At 38.3% G+C, this 25,468-nt stretch overlaps 1 protein-coding gene across 4 annotated transcripts in view; it reads right to left on the bottom strand.

Annotated features, from left to right (window-relative positions):
- Positions 1–541: 541 nt before the first annotated feature.
- col14a1a (collagen, type XIV, alpha 1a) overlaps positions 542–25,468 on the bottom strand; it is a 122,162-nt gene continuing 97,235 nt past the window's right edge. For all 4 annotated transcript variants that reach the window (XM_008432271.2, XM_008432273.2, XM_008432272.2 and 1 more), the window contains 10 exons: positions 25,094–25,147; positions 21,257–21,310; positions 14,380–14,433; positions 14,224–14,295; positions 10,548–10,583; positions 9,069–9,135; positions 8,746–8,937; positions 5,321–5,398; positions 4,199–4,354; positions 542–861 (listed from right to left, as the gene is read on the bottom strand). In XM_008432271.2, coding sequence (XP_008430493.1) covers positions 833–861; positions 4,199–4,354; positions 5,321–5,398; positions 8,746–8,937; positions 9,069–9,135; positions 10,548–10,583; positions 14,224–14,295; positions 14,380–14,433; positions 21,257–21,310; positions 25,094–25,147 — 792 coding nt within the window. In that variant the 3' untranslated portion in view covers positions 542–832. The remainder of the gene's footprint in view (positions 862–4,198; positions 4,355–5,320; positions 5,399–8,745; positions 8,938–9,068; positions 9,136–10,547; positions 10,584–14,223; positions 14,296–14,379; positions 14,434–21,256; positions 21,311–25,093; positions 25,148–25,468) is intronic.

Raw genomic sequence — 25,468 nt, 5'->3', positions numbered from 1 at the left:
CTAAAGCTAGCCTTGGTACAAAATGATTCTCTCTGTAAATTAAGTGTATGTTTGAAGTCTGATTTAGATCAGGGGTCTGCAACTTTTACAAACCAACGAGACATTTTTGCCTGCAGTCCAGCTAAATAAAAGTCTTTTAGAGCCATAAACATTTTGCAAAAAGAAATTTTCATTTTTAAAAATTCCTATCTACTGTAGGAAATTTGAAAATAACCACAATTTTGTTTCTGCTTTTAGGTTTTAAAACAAAAAACAGGACAAAATGACAAAAAGAGGATATTTTCTGTGAAGAAAATGTATAATTTTCTTTGCATATATATATATATATATATTATTCCATGTTTTGCATGGAATAAATGCTGCATTAAATTTCCACAACAGAACGGTACAAGTATCAGCAGTATTTTTTTCTCATCATGATGTTGGAAACCAACTAGTTTTTGTTAAAATAATTTTTCATGAATATATATATATATATATATATATATATATGAATATATACTGCTGATACTTGTACCATTCTGTTGTGGAAATTTAATGCAGCATTTATTCCATGCAAAACAAAAACAAAACAGCTAAATCTGCATTTGTTCTGTATTTAAAAAAAATAGTCGATTCTAGACTCTCTCAGTCAGGTTTTTAAGAGCCACAGGTTGCAGACCCCTAATTTAGAAGCTCCTGAAAGCTGGAATTTAGAACCCGTCCCTTTATCAGGCTTTGTGTTTATCGTTTGGCCTCTTGGGGAATGAATGACTGGATGTTTCTGAACAAGGCAAAGAGGGAGGTGGGCACATGGGGAGGAGAATGAGGAGAGATGGCTGGAGATTTCTCCTCAGTAATCATTCCTGTAATCCTGTTGGACTTCAAATCAGAACAAGGGAGGGTGAGGGAAAGGGAGGAGGAGAGAAAGACAGGAGAAGTTTACCTCACATGAAGAAGGAAAACCCAAAGACACCGAAGACTTCCAGACAAACCATTTCAAACCTGCTGGGTTAGGATTTAGGAAGTGAAAAAACAAACCCCAGACCATCTCCTCTTTTACAGAAAGGAAACTCAAACCTTCAGAAATTCATTGAGCGACACAAGAACGAGACGCTTAATGTGTCAAGTCTCTCTTTTTCTTTCTGCTTATTAGAAAGCTTAAATAAAAACGTCTGACGCAGAAAATGAAGTGAGGGACACAGGTTGCAAATTCAGAAGAAATTTGTTAGTTTTGTACACCCAAGCATAATGTTTGAAAGAACCTGTCAGCAGTTATTTCTTGAGTCAACATTCAAGTGTAACTTGAATCTAAAAAAAATGTATCTGCTGGAGGGTAAAATGTTCAAAGTGGTCTATCAAGCGGCAGCCTCAGATGTTTTTTATGCGTCCAGAGCACAGCTAACACTGAAATCTAAATATTGGATACAATAATAGTAGAAGATTGTGTTTAGTTTTGCTTTATATCCTCTCCAACCAGGTTATAGTAATGTTGGCAGCACTGTGTTCTCTTGTTTTACCCGTCTGGTCTGATGTTATGCTGAAGAAATCTGAGGTAGTCTTCCTCATTATGTGTTGAATTATGATTGGCTACAAGCTACACAACCCCAGAGCCTAATAGCGCCACCACTGTGCTTTATATACAGTGGTGGAGTGTTAATGAGGCTGGGAGAAGGTTTATTTCAAGACATAAGTCTGTGAAATGTCCTATTTTATATATTTAGAAAGCCACACGTACACAGACAGCATATTTTATCTCTGGTCTAAGCTTAAGATCTATAATCACAGCAATTTTAATGTTATGAATACAATTAAATCCATTTGTTTCACAATTCATTTCTATAATTTTTTTATTTTTATTCTTTCTTTGTTACACTAACCCATTGTTTTTCCCTCTGATCTGCATGTTTCATTGTTTCCAAATCAAATCTTTACTTACTAGCAATTAGTAGTTTTTAAAAAATTTTTTAATGGGTACAATATCAAAGTAAATAATATGTGCCAGCTAAATGTCATGAAAATTGGTTTTGGCTTTTAAAATACAAACTGAAAAAGAAAAAAAAAACTGGATTCAGCGTAATTGGTTGGCAGGGAGGAAAACATTCACTTAAAGTGAAAAATGTCAAGGAAAATGAAACTTTCAAAACTAAACTCTGCCTTTGAAGTGGTTGAGCAGGGAGGCTCGATTTAAACCTTGAATTGTTCAAAGCGGCAGATGAGACTCAAACTCAAAACGGGGGGAAAAGAACAATTGAGAGTTGAATCTATTTAAATAAATCTGCTTTGATGGATAAAATAATGTCTCATCCATCCGCTACTTTTCACAGATGACGTACGACATCGTAGCCGCGACGGCTCGTAGCTGTGCACTTTGCAGAGGGCTGCGAGTTCATCATCTGTATGAATATTCAGAGACGCTGCGCATGCCACCGTGTACGGGCCCGGATCTGTGTACGAGCATATTTTATTAGATTTCAACACAGACAAATAGCGTTGACCTGTTAAGTCCTTAATCTGTCTGTGTGGGCATGAATGAATAAACTTCCAACAATAAAAGTCGGATGCATGTCCAACTCTGAGAACTTTACAAGAGCAGTAACTATCTGAGGGCAGACTGTCGCTGCCTTTTCTCACATTTTATTAAATGGAAAGACACATTAAGGTCAGACTGGCAACGATGTTTTGGAACAACAAGAGCAGAAGATATTTTCAGCAGTGCCGCTCAGAGAGGACGACGGGACGAATAAGGATGCATCCCAGTTTAAAGAAACGCCGCTAAATATTTTAAAAATGTCTGCATATTTTGCGTTTCGTGAAAAAAGATAAAGACATAATAAAAACAGAATGTTCCAGTCAAAATGTTATTTCGGCTTCAGCTGCCAGATCATATTCAGCCTTGTACTGTCAGTAATGTGTGTGTTCACACATCTGCAGAACTGGATCCAAACCTTAATATTATTAAAACCATGTTTCTCTCACATTTCTGAGGGGGGAATAAAAAATAAAAAAAAGCAACAGAGAACCATCCGGTTTCTATTGTCTTCCCACATAAATCACATCCACTCATCCCCGTCATGACGTTACTCTGCTTCTTAGGCACACTCCCATGTGATGCCTCCAGCTGGGTGACCCCCGTCCCCATTTGGTAGTCATCCACAGTATTTAAACCAGTCTGTCTATAAAAAAAGCTGGAAGACCCAACAGGCCAGCAGTCACTTTCTCTGATGTGCAGCATATGTGGAACGGCATGTAAGAGCAAAATGACTGGCAGCAATAAGACACTTGCTCCAATGCATGCTTTGCTCCGACAGACTTCCATTCACGACCTTTTTGTTTCAGGAAACTCTACACATGTTTCTTCTTTCGGATCTTAATCTAATGACCACAGAAGGGGGGCATGGGGCATTTCTCTACTGCGATACACAAACCCTGTTATAACGTAACTTGCTTCGAAACAGATGCATGTCTTAAAGGGGCAGTATAGTGTAAAATTGGCTTTTTTGAGCTTTCTATCATCTTATTATGTTATTCCCTCATCAAAAGCTTAAGTTAGATTTTTTCGTCCGTGTTTAAGAAATCATTTAGACTCCCGTGGCAACAATTCAGCTCTGCAAAACATTTTGGGGGGACTAAGCGCCGCCTTTAAGGACGAAGCTCCTCTTCTGAGCTGCAGATTCAAAATACTAAGCTCCCATCTCAAAGAGCACCTCTCCCCCGTGATTTTCCCACTCAGCTCCTTCAGACTAGCCAACAGGAATTAGCAAACACCTTCAAATCTGCTGAACTGATTATCCAAGCTACTTCTCAGTGCAGCCCTGCTGTGATGACTTTCTGACAGCGTTGAGTTGGAAAGAGCAGGACTTTCTTGGAGATAGAGGCCCAATGTTAAATTACAAAGTCAAATCTCTCCAGTCATATTTGATAGATACCTCATTTTTACAACAACTGAAGGAAACAGCTGCTTGATTGAGGTATAAAATGAAGCTATGTGGCTGGAAAACACATAATATTGCCCCTTTAAATAAACTACGTAACCATCTTTCTGTGGGGTTCTACAACCAAATAATAAGATTCATAACACATAAATGTGATTTTGTGAAATAAACCATAAATAAATATATTAATGTCTTATAACAGTTACAATGTAATTGTCCTATTTTGTTTACAATTTGAAAAAGAAATTCAAAAGGTAGTTTAGGGACGAATGGATAATATTTACCTCCAACATTGTATCCCAGACACGAGTTCTGGTCACAGTATCCTGGTGGTCCGGTTGGTCCCGTAGCTCCTGGATTTCCAGGCCTACCAGCCGCTCCTGGGCTCCCGGGCCGACCAGGAGGGCCCTGGCTGCCTGCCCGACCTTCGCCTGGCAGGCCTGAAGATGGAGAAACAGCTTCTATTTAAAGACGGGGTGGTAGGTTGCACATGCAAAGTGGTTTGACATTTTGGTAGAATGACTGCAGCAGTGAGACACCTGGTGAGAAAATATAAGAAAAAAAAAAAAAAAAGGCAACAAACAGTGCACCAAAGGTACACCCTGTCACTATTAAGAAAAAGCTTCAGCCTCTGCGGCTTTAACAACATGATATAAAAAATTAGCGAGCTACAAATGGCTGTTTGTCGTTATCTGGATAACAGAGTATGATAGCGAATGTCCTGAGGGCAGGAACAGGAACGACGCAGCTCCAAGCTGAAATCTAGCCCCAGGCCTCTGTTTGATGATTTCACAGGACAAAGTGCTCCGCTAGGACTGCTCAGCAGTCTGCGGGAATCGGATATCAATATTTTAAAGGTAGTTCCTTTCGCCAAGTGCACAAATTATTATCCCACAGTTATTTAAGAAAAGCACAGAGAATAAAACTTCCTCTAAAAACACTGAGGCTTGATATATGTTCGAATATGTGTTGCCTCTTCAGTAATGTAGCCGTGGAAAAGTTTCAGTTAAAGTTTGTCTTCTTGTGCGTATCGATCACGGTAAGCTGAAAATACCAGCACTGACATATTTTTATAACACAAACCTCAAATTCCACACCGCACACAGTAAAATCAATACGGAGCATCACATTCATGGGCTGAAAGGTCTGCTGCTCGCCTTCCTCTCTTTGAGAATCAGCAGAGAGTGAATCCTAAAAGCATTACGGTTGTGGCTAACTTCAGTTCTTGTTTTAATATTGCAGGCATCCTGGTTTTGTTTAAAAGCTGTACGATAAGACCAATGCACAAACATTTTGTCTGGAAATAAGAAATGATCCCCATGGACAGAATAAGTTTATGGGGTCATTTATTGGTTGCTTTTGGAGTTTGAAGCAAAACACATGATCAGGACTGTGTTGTGTCTTACCGGGTGCACCGGGTGGTCCTCGAGGTCCCTGACTCCCAATGCCTGGACTCCCCCTCTCTCCCTTTTCACCTGGCAAACCTGGAAACGCAGAGTTTGATATTTTACAAAACCTCTGTGATAATCTATTGCAGTATAAGTAGAGCTTTAGCTTCTGAATGTTATCTTCTACCGCAAATGTAAATAAGAGCCTAAAAAAGGAATTAGCAAATATTTTTCAAAACACTTTTCTGACACAAAAAGAGCCTTTACAGCCAGGAAAATGCTCTCGGAAACAGGAAGGGCACGACCACATATGGATGACGACAAACTGCAGAGCATAACTGCCTATTGTGGTAAAGAGAAAAAAGGTTTTGAGAAAAAGATGTTTTTAACAGGAATGTGTTGAGTGACAACTTACTGGCAACATGAAAAAAAGAATAAAATATACACCCTTTCTCCACAGATACTCAGTAAGATTACACATTCAACCCACTTTTTACCCAAGGATTATGAAAGAAAAAGAATGTTCTCTTCAAGGTACGAACACAATAAGCCGAGCGATGAGGACACAACATTGACAGAGGCCTAGTTGCAACAAAAACCAGAGGATTGAAATGTTCGTGGATAAGATTTCTTTTTAATTCACAATGTCTTGTGTCAGTATAAAATGTGTCGTCCATGGATCACTCTTTAAATACTCCTACGTGAGTTTACCTACAGCTGCTGGACTAAGACATTTTTTTCACTCAGTTCAGTGAATCGTCCAACCACAACATATGTAACATTAGCTTGAAATTAAGCCACATGTTTCTGTGAGGAAAAACTACCTCCACATGGACTAATGCAGTTCAAGGAGCATGAATGAAAGTGTTCACAATTACTGTAGTGCACTTAAACACTCATGAGAGAAACATGGACTGAACATGTGTAGGAAAGTGAGACTTTCATCTGCTTCCGTTCACTACTTCTGTTTCACACCATCACGGTTTGGCTCAAGATTGCCACTGTTCTGGTAACAATCTTTTCCCAGAAATGGGTGTTTGTTGTACACGTCAATCTAATAATGCTGGTCAGAACCGGAGCAGAAACAACATCAACATGGATGACAAAAAATGTCAGTTTTTGTCACAAACGATCATTCACCACGAGGAAAATGACATGGCTCGCGAAAACATCTTTGAATTTCTTGGGTAGAGTGCTGGCAGATTTGATCGTCAAGGACAACAGGTCTCCTGACTTCCTCCTCCTCGTCCCTGGACAAAGCAACATCTCCATCTTTGTAAATTCATAAATCTACATTCCAGCTGGAGACTTCAAGCCATCACTACTGTTGTCCTGACTGATTCTTGTCACATGTTAAAGTGCGATATGGCGTTCCCATTAGCTTTTGTTCTCTGCCGGCTTGGTTCATTTTCATTCTCATTATTTTTTATGTACATATATGTTTTTTTTATTTTGGGAAAAGGAATGAATATAACTCCTGAAATAGAAATGAATATAACTGTCATGTCATGTTTTTTTTTTCCACTATTAGGTTTCACAGGCAAGAATCAAAGACTCCTCGCTAACCCACTTTAATGTGGCTACAAATTGAACCAGTGACTAAAACGCTTTTTATTTCAAAATCAGTATCATGTTTGTTTTTTGTGAAAATGAGCTGAATAAATTGCGTCTCCGGGCAGTTTGCTGTGCATAAAAGCAGCCTGTTTGAGTGATTTAATGTGTCCTTTTTCAAATATTATAGAATCACATTAAAATCTGATCTGCGGATTTTTTTGTCCTATTTCTTTTATAACCGTTCTAATGGAGAAAATGAATGTCATAACCTCGGATAAAGAGACATTCTCCGTCTTGAAAGTCTGTGCGTTAACTTTTTTAAACTGATACATAAAACTAAACGAGTTTCTTATGTTGCACAGTTTTGTCTGAGTGCAGTCGCAGGTTAAGCTTTTAAACTGTAATGTGGTTTTTATGTGCGTTGAGGACCAGTGGCAACAGATTCGACGTTTTACTGGAAAGACTCGAAGGACTCCACCCCTGATGAGGACGAGTCATAGCTGGACAGACGTTCAACAGTTCTTAATTTTTCCCAGCTCTTTATGTGCATCTAGGCTGCATTCAAATGTTTTTTTTTTGTTGTTTTTTTTAGCATGGGTTACATGTCTCAGTGATTAGGACAGAGACTCATAAACGCCGTCTGTCCTCTAAGGAATGACGTCATGGGTACTGAAGTTACTGTCTTTAATGTGATTTGAGGGAGAAAACCACCAAACACAGCAAACAAGCAGAATGACTCCCAGACAAAGAAGCAGTGTGAGCAGAAAGGTCTGCTGAATGTCTCCTAGCATATCTATGGTTTGTATTTGTTCTTCATCCATGTAAAGCAGTTAGTTGAAGTTTTGATAGTGGTAGTAGAAACAATACTGTTCATTCTGACATTTTAATTTATGTGCTACAAGCTAAAAAAAAAACCTTTTTGTATGAACATTAAATGAGTATTTAGTGATTATTTTTTCAGTTAGATCTTAAAAACAAAAGATAAAAAAAAAAACAAGAACAGGGCAACTGAGAACGTTGCTATCAATGAATAATGCCATTACATATCAGCACAAAACATGTCGCCAAATAAAAAGATAGAAGTGAGGAGTTACATGTTATCAAGTGAGAAGAAGAAAGCAAGAAGAAATGTGTGAGAACTGCAGATCAAAAGGATTTAAAAGTAATTTAGCCATTAGAACAATACTACGACAACAAAGTTCATCACAACCTTTATCCAACACTATTTGTGAGGTTTAATGTGTGAAAATAACACGTTGATATACAAACTAATTATCGTGGGTAAAATCAGGCATGGGGGACATTTAGAATGAGCGGTATTGATTTATTTAAAATCGAACTAAGCAGCATATTTCTTAGCAGATTTACTAAAAGATGCTTCAATTGTCAAAGTCCTCATTGCTTACGATTTCTGTCGTTCCCATGGTGTGAACCGTGGTTTACGTTTCATCCGTCAGTCCTTATGCAGGGCTAAAATTCTGATAAATAATTATTTTCAAGGTCCTCCAGTTGTGGTTGATTTTCCAAATATTTCAGTGGGTGATTTCAAATTCTTCTAAGTATTGATCTTATGTGGTTCACTTTCGAGTAGTTAAATGTGTGAAGTGTTAACAGGGCAAACCTCCTTCAAAATGATGAGTAACAATATTCTCATCTTATTCATCTGTTGTACGTCTGGGTAAATATAATCATCCATTTAAGAACAAATGTAGAAGTTTCCCAAGTTATTTCTGAGCACAAATTGCTGTTTTAAGATTAGTTTTTTTTTAATGTAAATATTCCTATTGCATAAACACAAAACAAGGCAAAATAAGATCTAAATAATTTAGTACAAATCCATCAAGAGAAAGCATCAGTATTGTTTCCATGAGAGCATCTACTTATCTCACCTCTTTCACCCGGTTGTCCGTTCTGACCATTAGTGCCAGGGAAACCAGGCCTGCCAGGGGCGCCCTGCTCTCCCTGGGGCCCAGGAGGGCCTCTCCTGCCCGGCTCACCCGCCGGCCCCGTCACTGTTCGGACCGATCCTGAAAACTGTTGGGGGATCTGGTTCAAGATGGAATTATAGCGAGAGAGATGGCCTAGAAGAAGCAGAAACGGTAAGGAAAATGAACAGTTTCCCCATCATTTTAAAAAAACACAAATTTATGGAAGGTTTAGCACAAAAAACCCCAACAAAAAACAAACTAAAAGTTAAATATCAACCACTCACTTTGGATGATCTGTTCACAGACTTGCCGTGCAATGGCTCTCACTGCTGCTTGGGACTGCACATCGCCCTGAAGAACAAACGGACAGCTCTACACACTGCAGACAAATGGCACTTTTCCGTCTGAGCAGCCATGGGGACGATAACCGTCAGACCAGAGGTTGATTAATGGGTGGGTGAGATCTAAATGGTGTTTAATTAGCACTGCCAACCTTCATTCCAAGCTGATTCTTTTACATTTATATTTTCCAAAAATGATTAACTTAAATAGCACTTCTCTGCTGATGTTGAAAATCTAGATAAAGATCTGGAAGAAAATGAAGAGCCCACTGTGCTGAAGCCCAGTGAAAACCTCATGGCTGTTCCACTAAATATTGATTTCTGAACTTTTCCCGAGTTAAAACATTAGTAGTGTTGTTTCTAAATGAATATGGACTTGTTTTCTTTGCATTATTTGAGGTCTGAAAGCGCTGCATGCTTTGTTATTTTGACCGTTTATCATTTTCTTTCAAATAAATACTAAATTTTTGCTTGGCATTTCAGAGACATGTTGTCAGTAGTTCATAGAATAAAAGAACAATGTTCATTTTACTCAAACATATACCTATACAAAGTAAAATCAGAGAAACTGAACATGTTAAGTGGTCCCGTAATGTTAATTCAGAGCTGTATCTTCAATAAGCTGAACTTAACTCTTGAAATACCTGGAATTTTAATTTGATATTTGTATATTAAGGAACAGAAACAAAAGACAAAAAATACCTTTTTGTTTAGTGAACCATTTTTGGGGGAAATTCATTAACAAATGTTATTTTTTATGAGCAAAGTAATCTAACAACATGAGTGATTTTGGGTTTCTAGGATATTTTACGGTGAATGCAATGTTTGATCGCTTCTTAAAACTCCATGAGAGCAATCTAAATAAGATCAGCTGCTCCCATTTGTGACTTGAAAACAGAAAAAGGTCAGCTGAAGGGCTGACCAAAAGTGTTTAAAAAAAGAAATCCTCATCATATTACCACCATCTTTGATGAGAACTGGGCCAACTCACAGAAACGCAGTTCTGAGGAGAAAAATCTTCTCATTTTCTTTTTAAATGCCTTTCATCTCGGTTCTTGAAGCTAAAATTAGCTGCGTCGAGGTACAAACGTCCCCAACGTTTAGGTTTGATTCAAGCCGGCGAGTAGCGTGTCTTACAAAGCCGCTGGCGTCGACGTCCTCGCTTTTGTCAGCAAAAATCCAGACACTGCCCTTGGTGCTCAGTGAACACTGATTTTATTTGGTTCACTCTAAACAAGCATGAAGATACGGTACGGAAAAAGCTGCCTGTTTGAGTTAAGGAGCGACTCATACAGAGAAATGTGATTTCTTCTAGAAAGAGCAGGGGCCATAAGTGAAAAACTTTGAGGGTTTTAGAGAAGAAAAGGAACAACATTTCCACTGGAATATCGCTCTAACAGCAGTACAGATTGAGTAGCTTACTCTTTCTCCTTTATCGCCTTTGGTACCAGCAAGACCCTGAAAAGATGAAAGCACAGGGAGAAAATAACATTTATTTAGGATACAGTGATGTGGAGAAATATTTGTCTCCTTGCAAGTTTCTGCTTTTTCATCACAGCTAATGTTTCAGATCAAACACATGTCAGACTAAAATGACAAAACAGTAAGAAGTAAGCACAAAATAGAGATTTAAAATAAGGATTGCATCTGTTCAGGGAAAAAAAAAGCTAATTAAGCAAATCTGCTCCCATCTGAAAAGGTAACTGCCTTCTTGTTGAATCATTGATTCACTGAGTTTAAGCACATACATTTCTTGAAAATTTAGATACATTTTCACTTTCAGTCCTTATGCAAGATTACAATCTGACATGCAGAATCAAGAAATCACTTAAATAGAACCTGTCTGACAACAGGAAGCAGGACAAAATATTTCAAAACGCCACACATCGTGTCCAAGTGCAGAACATCAAGAACAGACGAGAAATGAAACTGTTGACATCTAAAAATCTGAGACGGGCTGCAAGGGAACTGAAGACATTTGTTGCAAAAAAGGATGACACAGCTAGTTTTTAGGTTTAGGAAACAATTATTTTACCCGAGACAGTTTGTTTGATGAGCTTTTTTACCCTGTATAGATTATTGCTCTAAACTGGAATTTAGTATTAACTTAGGTTACGTTTGTCCGATATTAATGATCTTTTAAAAAATGCTTCACAAAAATCTCTAAGTTGGGTGTCTAGTCATTCACAACACACATGTCCCTCAGAAACAGCCATTTTTATTTCCTTCTCACAAATGTCACCATTTGTCACTCTTATCAGTTCTTTTCTTTGCAGCACTTTATCTTTTGTCTCATTGGCTTTCTTGAAACATAAAAGATTGGGACAAATGCAGTGAAATAAGCCTCAAAGTTTATAGTTCACAGAAACTGACATCTGGGCTTTGGATAAATGTACTTTCTGCTATTGTCAACACTGTAAAACCAAGGAGAAGCAGCACGCATACGCCAAGCATGAGCAAATCAGTCATTGTAATCCAGAGGCATATAAAAGACATATTTCCTGGCCACAGGGCTCCGTCCATTAAATTAAAAAAAAAGCTGTAACTACTTTATTTAAAAGCTGTTGCCACTTTTAAATGAAGACTTGTTTATTTTGAGTGGAAAAATGCTCTTGACCACCACCACCACCACCACCGGCTGTCTGATTGTGCTTGTGTGCAAGAGCGACGATTGTGTTAAAAAATTAACTGAGTATAAATCAGTCGATGATGGGAAAGGTCTAGCCAACGTCTGACACAGCTGCTGGACAGAGGAGCCAACCTGAACAGTAAAAGTTCTCGTCCTGGATCTCTCCGGAAAGCCAGGATCATACGAGTCTTTCCAGACACATAAATGTCTGCCGCCTTATCAGGTTGCCATAGAAAACCACGCTACATAATGGCAATGTGAGCACCGCTCATAAAAACCTGATTTATTATTGATCAGAGCTGACTTTCCTTTACTCCATGCATGTGTAGGGTTTCTCCAATAAGAGAATTCAGAATATTTTTACCTTGAGTTTCAGATCCCTCCCCTGACTTCTCCGTCTCTCTCTCTCTCTCTCTCTCTCTGGTGTCAAACGTGAACTGATTAAGCACTCCCAAGAAGATTGTTGAGCTCATTTCTTTCAAAGTTGGCAAACGTGAGGCAGCTCACCATCAGGTCGAGCAAGATCAATTTCAAAAAGACTCTCCAGGTGGTTGGATGACTGGAAACCGCATTCAGAGTCAGAGCCCGATCCACGTCCGACGCAGAATAGGGATGTCAGCGGGAGCTTTGACAGTCTGGCACATTTATTTGTATATGGCCCAAGGAGAGCTGATGAAACAGTAAACCAAATCTGCTAGGTTCATCTCTATTAAAAGGTTAATCCCAAAGTTTCATCATTACTGATCTTGATAGATGAAGCAGAGCATTTCCAGATGCACCACTCTCTTTCCAGAAAACAGCTGTTTGGGTTTCATTTTGGTCGACCAAGACCAGAAACTGAAGATCCGGCCCTCTCCGGCTTTAAATGCTATTAAGCTTTTACGGATATAAATCAATTGTCATCTAATTAAGTTCTCAGTTGGATATGTCCAATTTAGCAAACCTAGTTGGACAAATTCCCTCTAGATTCACTTGGATGCTTGTATTTAGGATATAAATGGCATAAAAAAGAAATTATATAGGTAGATATGAAAACAGAATCAGTAAAATAATCGTAATTTGAAGTGAATACTTTTAGGAGGTGCAGAAATTCATATAGATTTTATTTGTATCTTGGACAGAAAGCAGATACAATCTCTTATAGATATGCTTTTATGGATTTGTGTGTGTGTGTGTGTTTTTAAATGTGTGCGCGATGGGGAGGGTGTCAGTGATTTATGGATCGACTCCGCGAGCCAAACTTGCTGCTGGCCTAGAGAGCTGACCCAGGACTAGATTAGCTGTCAGCAACACCGCAGTGTCATCCGTTATGGTTAGCGCCACACGCAGTTCGGATCGTCTCGAAGACTATTCAGTGTCCTTGTGTATGTTGTGCTGCTTGCGCTAATTCTTCTTCTTTTGAAAGGCAAAACAAAACATGAGGGCATAAATGCTGACTCACGTTAGGCTTAAAAAATAAAATATAAAAATCACTTGAAGAAGCACAACACACAAGAGGTTTGCCTTGTTACTATATCAATAACAACACACTGCTGTGTCTTGAAAAAGTATTCATATCGCTAACTTTTCTCTGACAAACTTTGTTTTTCATTGGGATTTTACGTTAACAGTGCAGAATTAGGATGTCTATAAACCAATCTATGGTTTTTAAAATATTTTACAATGTTTTATGCTGGTTTTCAGTGTATTTATATTGCGTCTTCTTTACTCTGATACCCCTAAATAAGTCCTAGTGCAAAAGGCGGCCTCTGAATTAACTCATTTGGTACAGAGAGACCACGTGTGTAACAGTCTCAGTATAAATCCGACCTCATAGATTTGTTAGAGAATATTTGAGAACAAGCAGAATCATGAAGATCAATGAACGCAAAAGTTGAACTTTTGGTTCTTTATTCCACTATCCTGGTGTTTATGGAGACCTTGCTCATAGGAAACCATAAGAGAAACTGACTCAGAGGGAACGAATGCACGCCACCTGTTAATATCTTTACATTTTTACAGCGTACTGTTCTGTTTTAATTTTTTACGTAAAAAAACCCTGTAAAACAGACCGATGAGTGAAAAGTTCAGGTGATGTAAATTTGTGAGGTAATGTACATTCTCTCTCTCTTTTTTTTTTTTTTTGGCTCTGGCGGCTTTTTAATTGAAAGTGCTAAACCTGGAAAGTAGGTGAAGAGAAACAGAGAGAAGAAAAATATGTTGAATGCTATTAAACAGATTATCAAATTAAAATTAATCTGAAATCAGCTAAAGTTATTAATGGCAGATTAAAGTTTTGATAAAATTGGCATAGAAAATCATAAAAATTAATAGAAGCATCTCTACTTTCTGTTTAGCTGTTTGTGTGGTCTGGCCGAACAAGCGTCTCTAAATAAAACAGAGTTATTAATCAAAAATATTTAGATGTTAAATAAAAGTTGTTTTTTGGGGGGTTGAAACGTCATTTAAAGGAAAATAATCTGAACTCACAGGCACTCCTTGTTCACCTGAAGGCCCCGCTGGTCCATTGGGCCCTGGGACTCCAGGAGCTCCTGGACCTCCCTGAGAGAAAAGAGAGAAAAAAAAAGAGGAAGTGACAGAAGACAGGACAAAAAGATGACGGGACTGAAATTAATGCAGCCTTACAATGGGTCCAGGAGGTCCTTGTCTTCCCTGAGGACCGCTGTTACCCGGCTGACCCTGGGAGAAAGATGGTTTAATACATTCAGCATATTGTCTCTCAATGCTCCTTTTATTATGAGTCATTTGCTGCATCTTTCTATTCTTTATTATAATGGAAAAATAATTAGTATATTAATGAAACCAAACTGCTTTAGTATCAGACCCAGTAAAAATCTGTACACCTCGAACTTCTTTTCACTTTTGATTTTAGATGTATTTTATACAAAAGTTAATTCTCTTAACTTTAGCAATATATAAATATATACTTGTTCATAGGTATTTAAAATTATTATTATTAGTAGGTGTTTTCTCTTTATTCCTTTAAATTAACTGCAGCTTCAGCTTTCGTCTGCAGGCCAGCTGTCTGGTTGTACAACTCATTACAAATGATTTATACTAATATTATGCTGGGTTTATGCAAGAGCATTTATGGCTTGTTTAACCTGAACCATATCTGTGTTTAACGTAGAATTTGGATACTGAACACAACCTCAGATTACTGGAAAACAGCTTAACCGGAGGCCCAACTAATCCTTTCATTTCAGTTTGAGACTGATTGCCTTTCAGTATGGGAAATACATGGAAACTCCTTTAGAAAGGAAACAAACTAAACTAGAAGAAAACAACTATATAATGATTAAAAACAGATTCTGAGACAGGAGAACATGTGTTGGTCAGAGTCTGATCTGTTTTGCTAGTTTCTTTCTTAATATTCTGTGGCAATGCTCCTGCAGCCAAATTCACCAGGTTTTTGACAATGTGAGATTCAGTATTCAGCACATAAGCCAGCAAAGGCAGGAAGTGAATCGGAGAACTCCTCAATGAGAAGAGTTTTGGTTTCAGACAGGTTACTTTATCGTTATCAGCCCATAGATGGAACTCAGAGAACGAACTCTAAATTCCTGATGTTGCTCGGTTTAGAAACAAACATATTTATTTGCAATTCAATTAAATACACAAGCACTAGAAACATAAAACCGCTAAAAAATCCCACTTTGCAGGAAACAAACAGTTGACTATTAAGGCGGCACTCCAGTTCCAATGTTTTATGCCAAAACAACTGGAGATTTTATTAAGTGTTGGTGAAAAAAAGAAGTAAAAACCTTCAGTAAAAGGTTATGAAAAACTGGATTACTAATAAAAAACAACTTGTGTGCAAGACATCAACAACGTGTGAAGTCTTTAGGTCCCCCTCAGACCAGAAAACCTCTCGAGGATCTTGGAGAGGTTTTCTGGACTAACATAACACTCCTCATCCCACAACATCTACCCTGAAATCTGTTGACCAGTGAAGATACGTAAAGGCAACGTGATGATTGACGTGCTGCTGGCCTGCATCCGTCTCCTTGCCTGGTTATCAGAGTTTGAAGACAGAAGACCCATGTAGGATCTCGAGCCTGGTGTGAATCACATCCACACCAGGCTAACTGTGCTACGCTGAGTTTTATGTAATGGTCTCAGCAGCAGAGTTCCTTCGTGGATCATCTCCTCTGGCTGCAACCAAAAGGTCCTCACTGTGCAACTGCAACTTGCCAGTGTTAAAAGTATTCATGTTACTTTACCAATCATGATGCAACTTTAGCTGCTCAACAGCAGGTTTGCTGACCAACTCATCTCATGTACACTTTCACAGTCCATAGCTTATTGTTTTATATGTTTAACGATGGACAACCAATTAAATAAAGTTAACAGTGCACATGACTTTGAAATCAAAAGGAGCTAATAATTTATTTCCACTGCACACACAATATCTATGATACATTAACTGTGAAAAAAAAGGTTTTTAGGTCTCCAGCAGTGAACTTGGGCAGAGCTGAAAATATTAAAAACAGCAGGAAAAGCTGGTAAAGATCAGGTAATCAGATACTATCTGCACTTCTATCATTTAAGCTTTGAACATGCATTTGATATCAGTAAAGAAAGTAGACGAAAATGAAACTGCAAGTGGATGATGGTCTCTAAGAGATATCACCACAGTATTGCTTTTGTGGTTACAATGAAAAAAATTTTCTTTAACCAGAATGAAATGTATACTTTCACAGTCCATAGCTTATTGAAATGGGTTTGTACCGGGACGCCCAGCTGTGGAGAAGAGCACACACATCCAAACTGCATAAAGGCTGGTTGGCAAATTTATCAGAGCCAATCATGCTGCCAAAGAGAAGTCCTGGCTTTGTTGTGAGTTACGAAGAGGAGAAGGAAAACTTTATGAGTAGTGGGGTTCACAAAGTTTCCAACATAGTTATGAAGCAGTTGCAACCTGACTTATTGATAAAGAAACCTTCAGCTTCAGAACCTTGGTGTGATCAGATCACAATGATCAGTGTGAGAAGATCAGAAATGTTACAATCTGTGTGCTGGTGGTTTCTTACTGCACCCTGCCTGCACAGAAAACCACTTCACCTGCTTTCTGTCACACTGCTGGTCAACCGATTGAAAATGAAATATGTTTACTTTTCAACAGTAAGGCGAGAACAGATGAAAACACATAACATTTATAAGTTTATATGTGCTACAGTAGATCTACCCGACTACTGTAGCACACTTTTAGAGAAGACAGAGTTTTTCACTAATCAACATCAAGATGTTTGGAAAATATGAGAACTTCTGTTTTTTGGAATTGGCTCAATGGTAGTTTGGTCTTGAACTCTGTGTGTCTGGCCAGCTTGTCCAACACTGGCCAAAACTAATTCACCTTTGGGATCTAAAGTTACCTTATTAACACTTTAAAAAACTGAAAACTTCTTGGAAGCAAAACCTGAATCATTAACTTCACACTAATCCACTCATGTTAGACCTTATACGCGAAACACTGCAAAGTAAAAATAAAACAGCCTGTGTTGTAACAGAAGCTATTTGTATATCCGAGATGATGATGAAAACTGAAAACAATCTACCAGGCAGTGATATTATAAGTACAAAAAAAAGGATTGGAAGGTTCTCCAGTGAAACTAACAACAAAACCAAGATTTGTAGTTTTCATCTTGACCTATTTCACTGAAATACGGATAAATAAATTAGCCAAGACACTATAACTGTCGGTTAATCTGATCTACCCGACTACTGTAGCACACTTTTAGAGAAGACAGAGTTTTTCCTTTTCACTTCGAGGTTGGCTCTTTGCATTGTATAAATTATCCTTGTATAAATGTCATGAATGTTTTGCACATTTCCAAAGGAGCAAAGCTGCACTGAGACAATATTACAGTAAATCAATAAGAGCTTGTGCTCACTGCTCTGTGCAGTATACATTACATAGTGGTTAATGAAAATGTTTTTTTTTTCACTGTGACCACAAAAGGAAAACTGTGAATATTTGTCTTTGGAGACCACCCAATTACAGTTTTATTGGTTTTCATCTACTTTCTTTATTGATGTCAAACGCGCGTTGAAAGCATAAATGGCTGGAGCTCTGATAATATCTGATTACCTGATTTTTACCAGCTTTACCTGCTGTTTTTAATATTTTCAGCTCAGCCCGAGTGCACTGCTGGACACCTAAAAGCCAATTCTTTAACCGTTAAAGAATCAGAGCTACTGTGTGTTGCACTGAAAGGGAATTATTAGCGCACACTTACATGCACTGTTGACTTTCTTTTAAATTGGTGTCAAATGTTATAAATATGAAATACACACCACATTTTGCAACTTGAAAACTAAAAACGTGGAAGATTAGTTATTCAGCAAACAAGGTGCCCCCTGTTGTTCACAGCAGCTAAAATTGCACCACGACTGGTAAATTAGCATGAATACATGCAACACTGAGATTGGTAAACAGTATTTTTATGAGCCTCAAACAATGACAGCTGGTAATGGCAAAATGTGATCAGATTAGATTTGGCTTTATGCTGAAAAAGACAAAAAAGAAGAAGAAAAAAAAAGAGAAACAAAAACAGATTCTTTGAGGACACTCCAAAGGCAACAAGCAGAATGAGCATGAACCACATGTGTGAGCTCAAATAAATAAACTCTTAATTCAATAAATGATTTTCCTGATGTCATTGTTTATGCTCACTGCTTTCTGAGTAACTTGTGAAACGATTAAAACATTTTATTAATGCATGCTCCGCAGCTTTGCTGTAGCCACATGCTATGCAAAGCAAACAGGGGACAAAGAGCAGCAGCATTTCCCTGTTCCATGTTACGAGGCAGAAAATGTCCAAATAAAACAATGGATGATAAAAAACGGTTCTGAACAGGAACTTCTTTCACTTTAGCATCACGTTTCTGTTGACTCTGCTTAGTTTATGAACCAGGAGGAACATTTTCTGCTTGACAAACATTGAAATATGTCAAGACCACATTAAGAAAAAGACAAAAATAGAAAAGACATCTGGGAAAGGCTAGCATTAGCACAAAAGTTCACCAGCAGTCAATGTAGCTCTGGGTCAAATCAGATATACCATGAAAAGCAAATGATAAAACTATGTAAGTTTTAGGTAACATTGTCATTGCTGTATTCAGTTCAACACATACCAAGCCTGCTTAAAGTAATACATGCATACAATCAAGATTTGATTAGGAGATGGATGTGCATGGCTTCAGATGTTTTTCAAGCAGACAAAGTTTTAAAAATAACCCAGATCTCTTTGGAAAAAAAAAATTGTCACTAGGCCTATGATAGGATGAGAAATGAGCTTATGAGGACATAATGTAGTGTTAAATCAGATAAATCGTCCCGTTCCTCCATTGCTCGTTCATGACAAGTAGATTGCCTGAGAGACTTATTAAATCTCTATGCTTTATGGCACAGCTAACTGGTACCTAATGGCCTGGGTGATACTGTACTGGTTGTTGTATTTTGCACATGTGGTGCTTTCTAGTATTTGCTTTTATTTTGTTTTTCTTCTAGTTATATTTGTATAATTTTTGTACTATTTGGACAAAATAAACTTGGGGTGAAGTGCCTTGCTCAGGAATGTGGGGAGGAGGAAACGGGAATCAAACCCACAACTTTCCAACTGCAAGACACCCAATCTTATTTAGCTACAGCTGGTCCAACTCTTTGTAAAGAACTCAGGAGGAGTTCTTCTGTCCGACCTTTTGGTGGTAGAAACTCAAAGAACTCATTACCCCCAGTTTAGCACTATTTAGATCTGAATTAACCAAAAAATAAACAAAAATATGCCCTGTTCTTAGAATCACTTTCAAGCATATGAAATCTTGAGTTTGGTGATTCTGTATTCGTGTGGACAAAGTGTTTTTGCATGACGTTTTAAGTAACTAAATATTCGCAATATGAGTGTAGCAGTTACATTCAACAACATGTCCTGCATGCTGCATATTTAAGCTCTGCACATATTGTAAGAGCTGTGACGCTCATGCTGCGAAATTTTTTGACATTTTCAAAGTGAAAGAAGCATACAAGTTATTTAAGATCATTTTTCCACACTCGTCACTTGTAACTTTGGAACACAACGCCGCCTCAAGTGAAACATCTTATTATAAAGCCAAATAAAAAGTGAACTACTTTTTTGATAACTACATGTTCATGTGCTCTAAAACTGATCTGGCACGGTGAGAAGAACCAACAGACAACATGCACGTACTGAAGGAAGCGGCGTGACAGGTGGGAAAACTGTGCATGAATGGATCTAACAAGCACAGACGAAAGGATAAGCACCGGCACTACTGTCAGCCAACAGACAGCAGATGGATTACATGCCGATTCCTCCACCTCTCCGGGATCCGGGCCAGGACAGAACTGCTCTGTTATCATATTACAAATTTGGACAAAACCTTCTTTGCAGCCTGCTGACTCCCTACCCTTTGGCTGAGCTTCTGTTTTGCTATTTACGGCTCGGCCGGGCATTGTAAGGCCAGATTACTCTGCCAGCATTAACCGCAGCCAGCTGGTATCACTGAGCCTTTATGAATGAGATCTCATTCGGTGTGTATGTTGTTTTCAAAAACCCGGGTGGGATGCAGTTTCCTGCAACTCAGGGAAGATGTGCAGTTTTATGATGAGGCATAAAACCAAATAGGGAAATGCAGCTGTGCATTCAATACGAAAAGACAGCTGGAAAACACACAAATACAGTAACGTGGGAATATTTCAAGGCCGAGCGATGTAGTTACGTCAGCTGTTTGTCAGAAGATACACAAGCTACATTTGGGCTAATAGATGTCAGAATTAGCAGGAAGATGAGAAGAGTTCAAACCAATAGTTTGGTCCATTCTGACACTGGTGAGCCCAGCAGCCTCACAAACCCTGGATATTTACAGAGCACAATTTTGGTTGGTGATTACAAGATTCTCTCCATGAAGACTTACAAGCCCCTGCCAAGAGAAAAATCCTCTCCAGCAGGTTGACATCTCATTATCCATGTCTACCGCAGACTTCTTCAGGCTACACACAGAGGGTCCACCACAAGGTGCAAGTGCAAGTAAGTTGCAAGGCCATAAGAAAGATGATGGGCATTTTCCAAGAAAGCTTCCAGACAAATCTAGACAACTTCTGAAACAGTAAACTTAGATCAACGTGAAGGAAACAACGAGGAGATACGAAGAAACTCCAGGGAACAGCTCATGATCTGAAGCAGAAAGTTTAAAGAAGTTTACAGAGGCTCTAAATACATTGGACATCCTGTGTTTATTACAGATGCGACAGAAGCCAGAAACATCTTAACATTTTTTATCCTATATGTCTGGCCAAAGTGTAGCCTGAACGAAAATGTTGAATTTCCCAAACATAATACATTTGTCCTTATCCTTCGTCACTGTGCCTTAAGATAGGATAGGCAAAAGTCAAGAAATTAAAATTATATATCATATATTAAAAAAACAAGAAAAAACGTAAACCCCACAGAGGATTAGATGAAATATTGGTCTTTTATCTTACCCTTGCTCCCGGAGGACCATCTCTGCCTGGAGAGCCAGGGCTTCCAGGAACGCCCTGAAGGAAATACAAATATTCATATTTAAATTGCCAAACGCCATCAACACTTTGGCAGTATTACACTGTAAAGTGCACAAAAAGATTAAACTGATATTTAAATTTTTTCTTTAATAGCAGCAACATCCACTGTTACTTAGCAGAAGGATCAAATACAGTTAAGCACTGAATATCTTCTAATAAAGCTTTCATAGCAATAATACTTCTACACATTCAAAGGTTAGGAAAGGTTAAAACGGTTAACTTTTTGTCTTAACGATCTTTTAGCAAAAGTACATAAAATTGATTTATAGACTGAATGACCTCAGTCCTGGGACACAGACAGTCTTTCATACTGGCTGGTGACCCTGCCGCTCCATCTCTTGCCCCATTTCCCCTTCAGCCTCCTCATCCCCTCGCAGGTCAAAGCACGCAACCAGTTCCAGAGACCAGTCATAGATTAAGTGTTGAGTTGATTTATCTCTGCACTTTAGTATTAGTGGAAGGCTCATAAAACAGGACAGCTAACACTGTTAAAGATTCGACAAATTACAGACTGGGGTTACAGAGGACAGGCCCGGGTGATTAACGACGTGCCGTTGTTCAGATCTTGGCTGAAGTTCAGTCTCCCACATCATCTGCAGAGCTGAACCTTCTGGTTTGTTTTTTCTTGCACGTGTCTAAAAACAAACATGGTTTTCACGTCTGCGGAGACGTCGAATGGTAAACTAAACCAGCCAAATTTTGACAACTTTTGCAGTGTTATTTTGAAATAAGTACATTATATAATGTAATTATTTGTTTAAGGGTTTTGTTGGCTCTAGTGGCCTTTATTTGAAAGTAGTTCGACAGGAAAGAGGGTAATGAGAGAGGGGGAAGACATGCGGCAAATGTCACCAGGCCGGGAATCGAACCTGCGACCACCGCCCCACGAGGACCAAGGCCTTAATACGTGGGTTGTGCTTTGCCCCTGAGCAAAAGCACCTCTAATGTAATTATTTAACCAAAGATTTTATAGAATATGAATTTGCTCATCATTCCTTCATAAGTGCTTTCTAACCACTGAATCAGCGGTGCAGCCGATTATGATACATCAATATTAGGATCTCGCTGCTGCAGGTCGACACACAAACGGATCCGCAAGCGCACACTCCAGCTCACACAGCTCACACAGCTCAGACTTTCTGAGATTAAGTGTTGAGCAACACGGGAACATAAGAGTGTGAAAGCACATACATCTGCCCCGTATCTACAAGGAGACAATCAAAAGAGCACCCACATCCCTCTTTCTCACAAAGCAAAACATATTAACTGATAAATTACACAAGCGCACGGGCAGACTAATAAAAAGAACAAAGAATGAAAAATGAGAAAGACCAACGCACACCCAAACCCACAGACTCTCTGCCATGGACTGGAGCAGCATTTTTCACAGTCAAACTGAAACCAAGGTGGAGAAGATGCTCAAGACAAGGTTACACTAAATTTACTGCAGCAGGGAAAGACAAGGAAACAGGAAGTATATAAAAAAAAGACAAAGATAATTGATGCTTCATGGTGGTGATATTCTCTTTGGTTTGTCATATATTATAAATAAAAGCAGTAGAAGCTGCTGTATTACACACACTGCTTCACACACAATCATTCATATACCTTTCTCTCAAAACACATTATTACTCAGTAACACAAAGCAGCACAGGACAGCACTGGAGGGTTTTATTATTAGGACTATGCAGTCAGGAAGAGCTGTAGTGCTCCATCAAAATGTGTAGCGGCTCTCATAGGAAACAAGTTGTTCTTTCCTCATGAGAGGAGCCTTTATTGCACTTTTTATTTTAAAAAAATGTAAAAAAAAGACTTGTGGAAACATATGGTGTGCGGGTGAATCGCTGTGAATTATAGTTTTTATTAAAGTCTAATGATATGCATAGAGTGGGATATAAGAAAAAAAGAGTAAACACCATCCAAACAAATCCCAAAGGTATGTGTATGCAGTCATCAGGGACATCATTATCTGCAACAGCATGACGAGTCACTTTGGCTGACAACTGTTTATGTGCCCATCAGCATCAGAACAAACACCTGTTCAGTCCAGCTGATGCATTTGTTGTCATGACAGAAATCATTTGACTCGGAAGAGTTTATGAAATGTCTGACAAAGTGAAAATGTTTCAAGGCTGACCAACAAGAAAGGAAAAAAAAAGCACGGAAAGAAATATTTGTCCTGCCAACAGTGATTTCTGAAGGTGCATCAGTGTCTCAGTTTGACATCATCACTGACTGGCAGATGGGAGCAGCAACTGCAACCAGTCCTGGTCAGTAGCATGGAAAAAAAAAAGTTTTAACACGGCTTAGTTTTGCTCTTTTCCTGTTGCGTCGCTCAGTACAGATCCCTTTGCCCCATCAGCAGTTTGCTGTTGCATTCCCTGAAACAAGCTGATCCACTAAATGATCTAATTTCTTCCATCATCCGGTGTCATTTATGATGAAAATCATCCAGTTTGAAGGAAGAAAGGTTACATTTATAGTTTATAGAGCTATAAAACAGGAACATTTACAATATTACAGATTCTCTGTAAGAATCGGAGTAATGGAGCCATCAAATCACAAATCCATAGACAGGTAAATTTGTATTTGTTATTAGCTAAAGCAGGTGGACGAATCAGTAATGGGTACAGATACATAGAGAAAACCTTGGTTTCCAAAGAGGCCAAAAACAATATTGTTTAACATTAATTGCATGAAATATATGCAAATAAAATAACTTTTCTTTGATAGATTTCATCCAAATATCTCCCTAATTTGACCTCAAACAAAATGTTTTTATTATAATCTAAAGTAAAACAAAGTAGTTTGACAAAAATATCTCCCTTGTAGGCAAAAAGAATTGGCTCAAGGTAAAACCAGCATGGAAAACCTTCACTGTGCATCAGACTAGTCTACCTCACTCTATGTAAAATGGAAAACAAACACCCAGCAGCAGCGGTGTCGTAAAGGTTATACTTCCAAAGCGGCAGAGACAGCAGAAACAGCAATTCCTACTGCAAATAACAACATGTCAAAAAATGCATCTAAATATGGCATAATGTTGTTTATACTCACTAAGTTCTGGCACAAGATCACTTCTACAAGTGTTTTAGAAGTCATTATTAGTGTTTTCAATATGCGCATTTTGTTCATTCATTTATCAAAGCAACCAAAAACTCCCCAACAATTTGCAGGAAGAGAAACAACGAAATGCAAAACCCATCTTGGAATGCCGAGTTATGAAAACTTCCACTTTATCTCCCCTGGTGTCTCGAGCTCCTTAAGAGAGAACCATAAAATTAATTCATTACTACCTTCATTGGTTCACTGCCCAATAACGGGGATGTTAGTAATAATTATTCACATCTCAGTGATTCCATTAGATTGCTCTCTGTCCATGTGCAAATGTGACGACAACAAAAACAGCACAGCTCTGCTCCAACACAAACACAAGGCGCAATTTAAACGTTCGTGATCCTCTAATCTCTTTACTATCCTTATCTTCCTAAGCTCTTGTTTAAAATGTTCATCTGTCTAAGCAAAAGATACACAACAAAAAAACAGAGGTATTAAAGGTAATATTTTCCTTAAAAGAAAAGCAGACACTGCTCGCTGTTGTAATCGTACCCATAAAGTGAAGAAATTTCATAGCCTTTTTATACTTGTAGTAGTTTGAGATAGAACCAATACATGGAATTAAATATAAATTAGTCCTTGGGGAAGTCAACATATTCCTTGATTATATTTATTGTTTCCATGAAACATGGATGTTCTCACCATTGGTCCTCCTGTGCCAGCATCACCTCGCTCTCCCTTTTCTCCACGAATGCCCTGAAAAGGAAACTTTGTCACTAAATCGCCCATCGACATTGTGGTTTTGAATGGAAGCTAAAGCACAACAACAAATTAATGGATGAAAAAAATTAATTGAAACTACACCAGTTAGTTTCAGAATTTGTACGCGTTTATGTTTCCGTTTGAGGATCCTGTCATAATATCAAGGCCAAAAAATGTAAAATATAATGTTTAAGCTAAAATTTTGTTACATTTTCAGCATGAAAACACTATCAAATGCATAGGTCCTACGCAATTATGAAGGTTGCAATCTTTTATTGTAATGAATGTTTAAAATTAAGATGGTAATAATGCGGA

The sequence above is a fragment of the Poecilia reticulata genome, linkage group LG16 (genome assembly GCF_000633615.1).
Source record: "Poecilia reticulata strain Guanapo linkage group LG16, Guppy_female_1.0+MT, whole genome shotgun sequence".
NCBI lineage: Eukaryota > Metazoa > Chordata > Actinopteri > Cyprinodontiformes > Poeciliidae > Poecilia > Poecilia reticulata.
The sequence above is the reverse complement of the archived record's forward strand: the minus strand, read 5'-3'. Positions and strand labels throughout refer to the sequence as shown.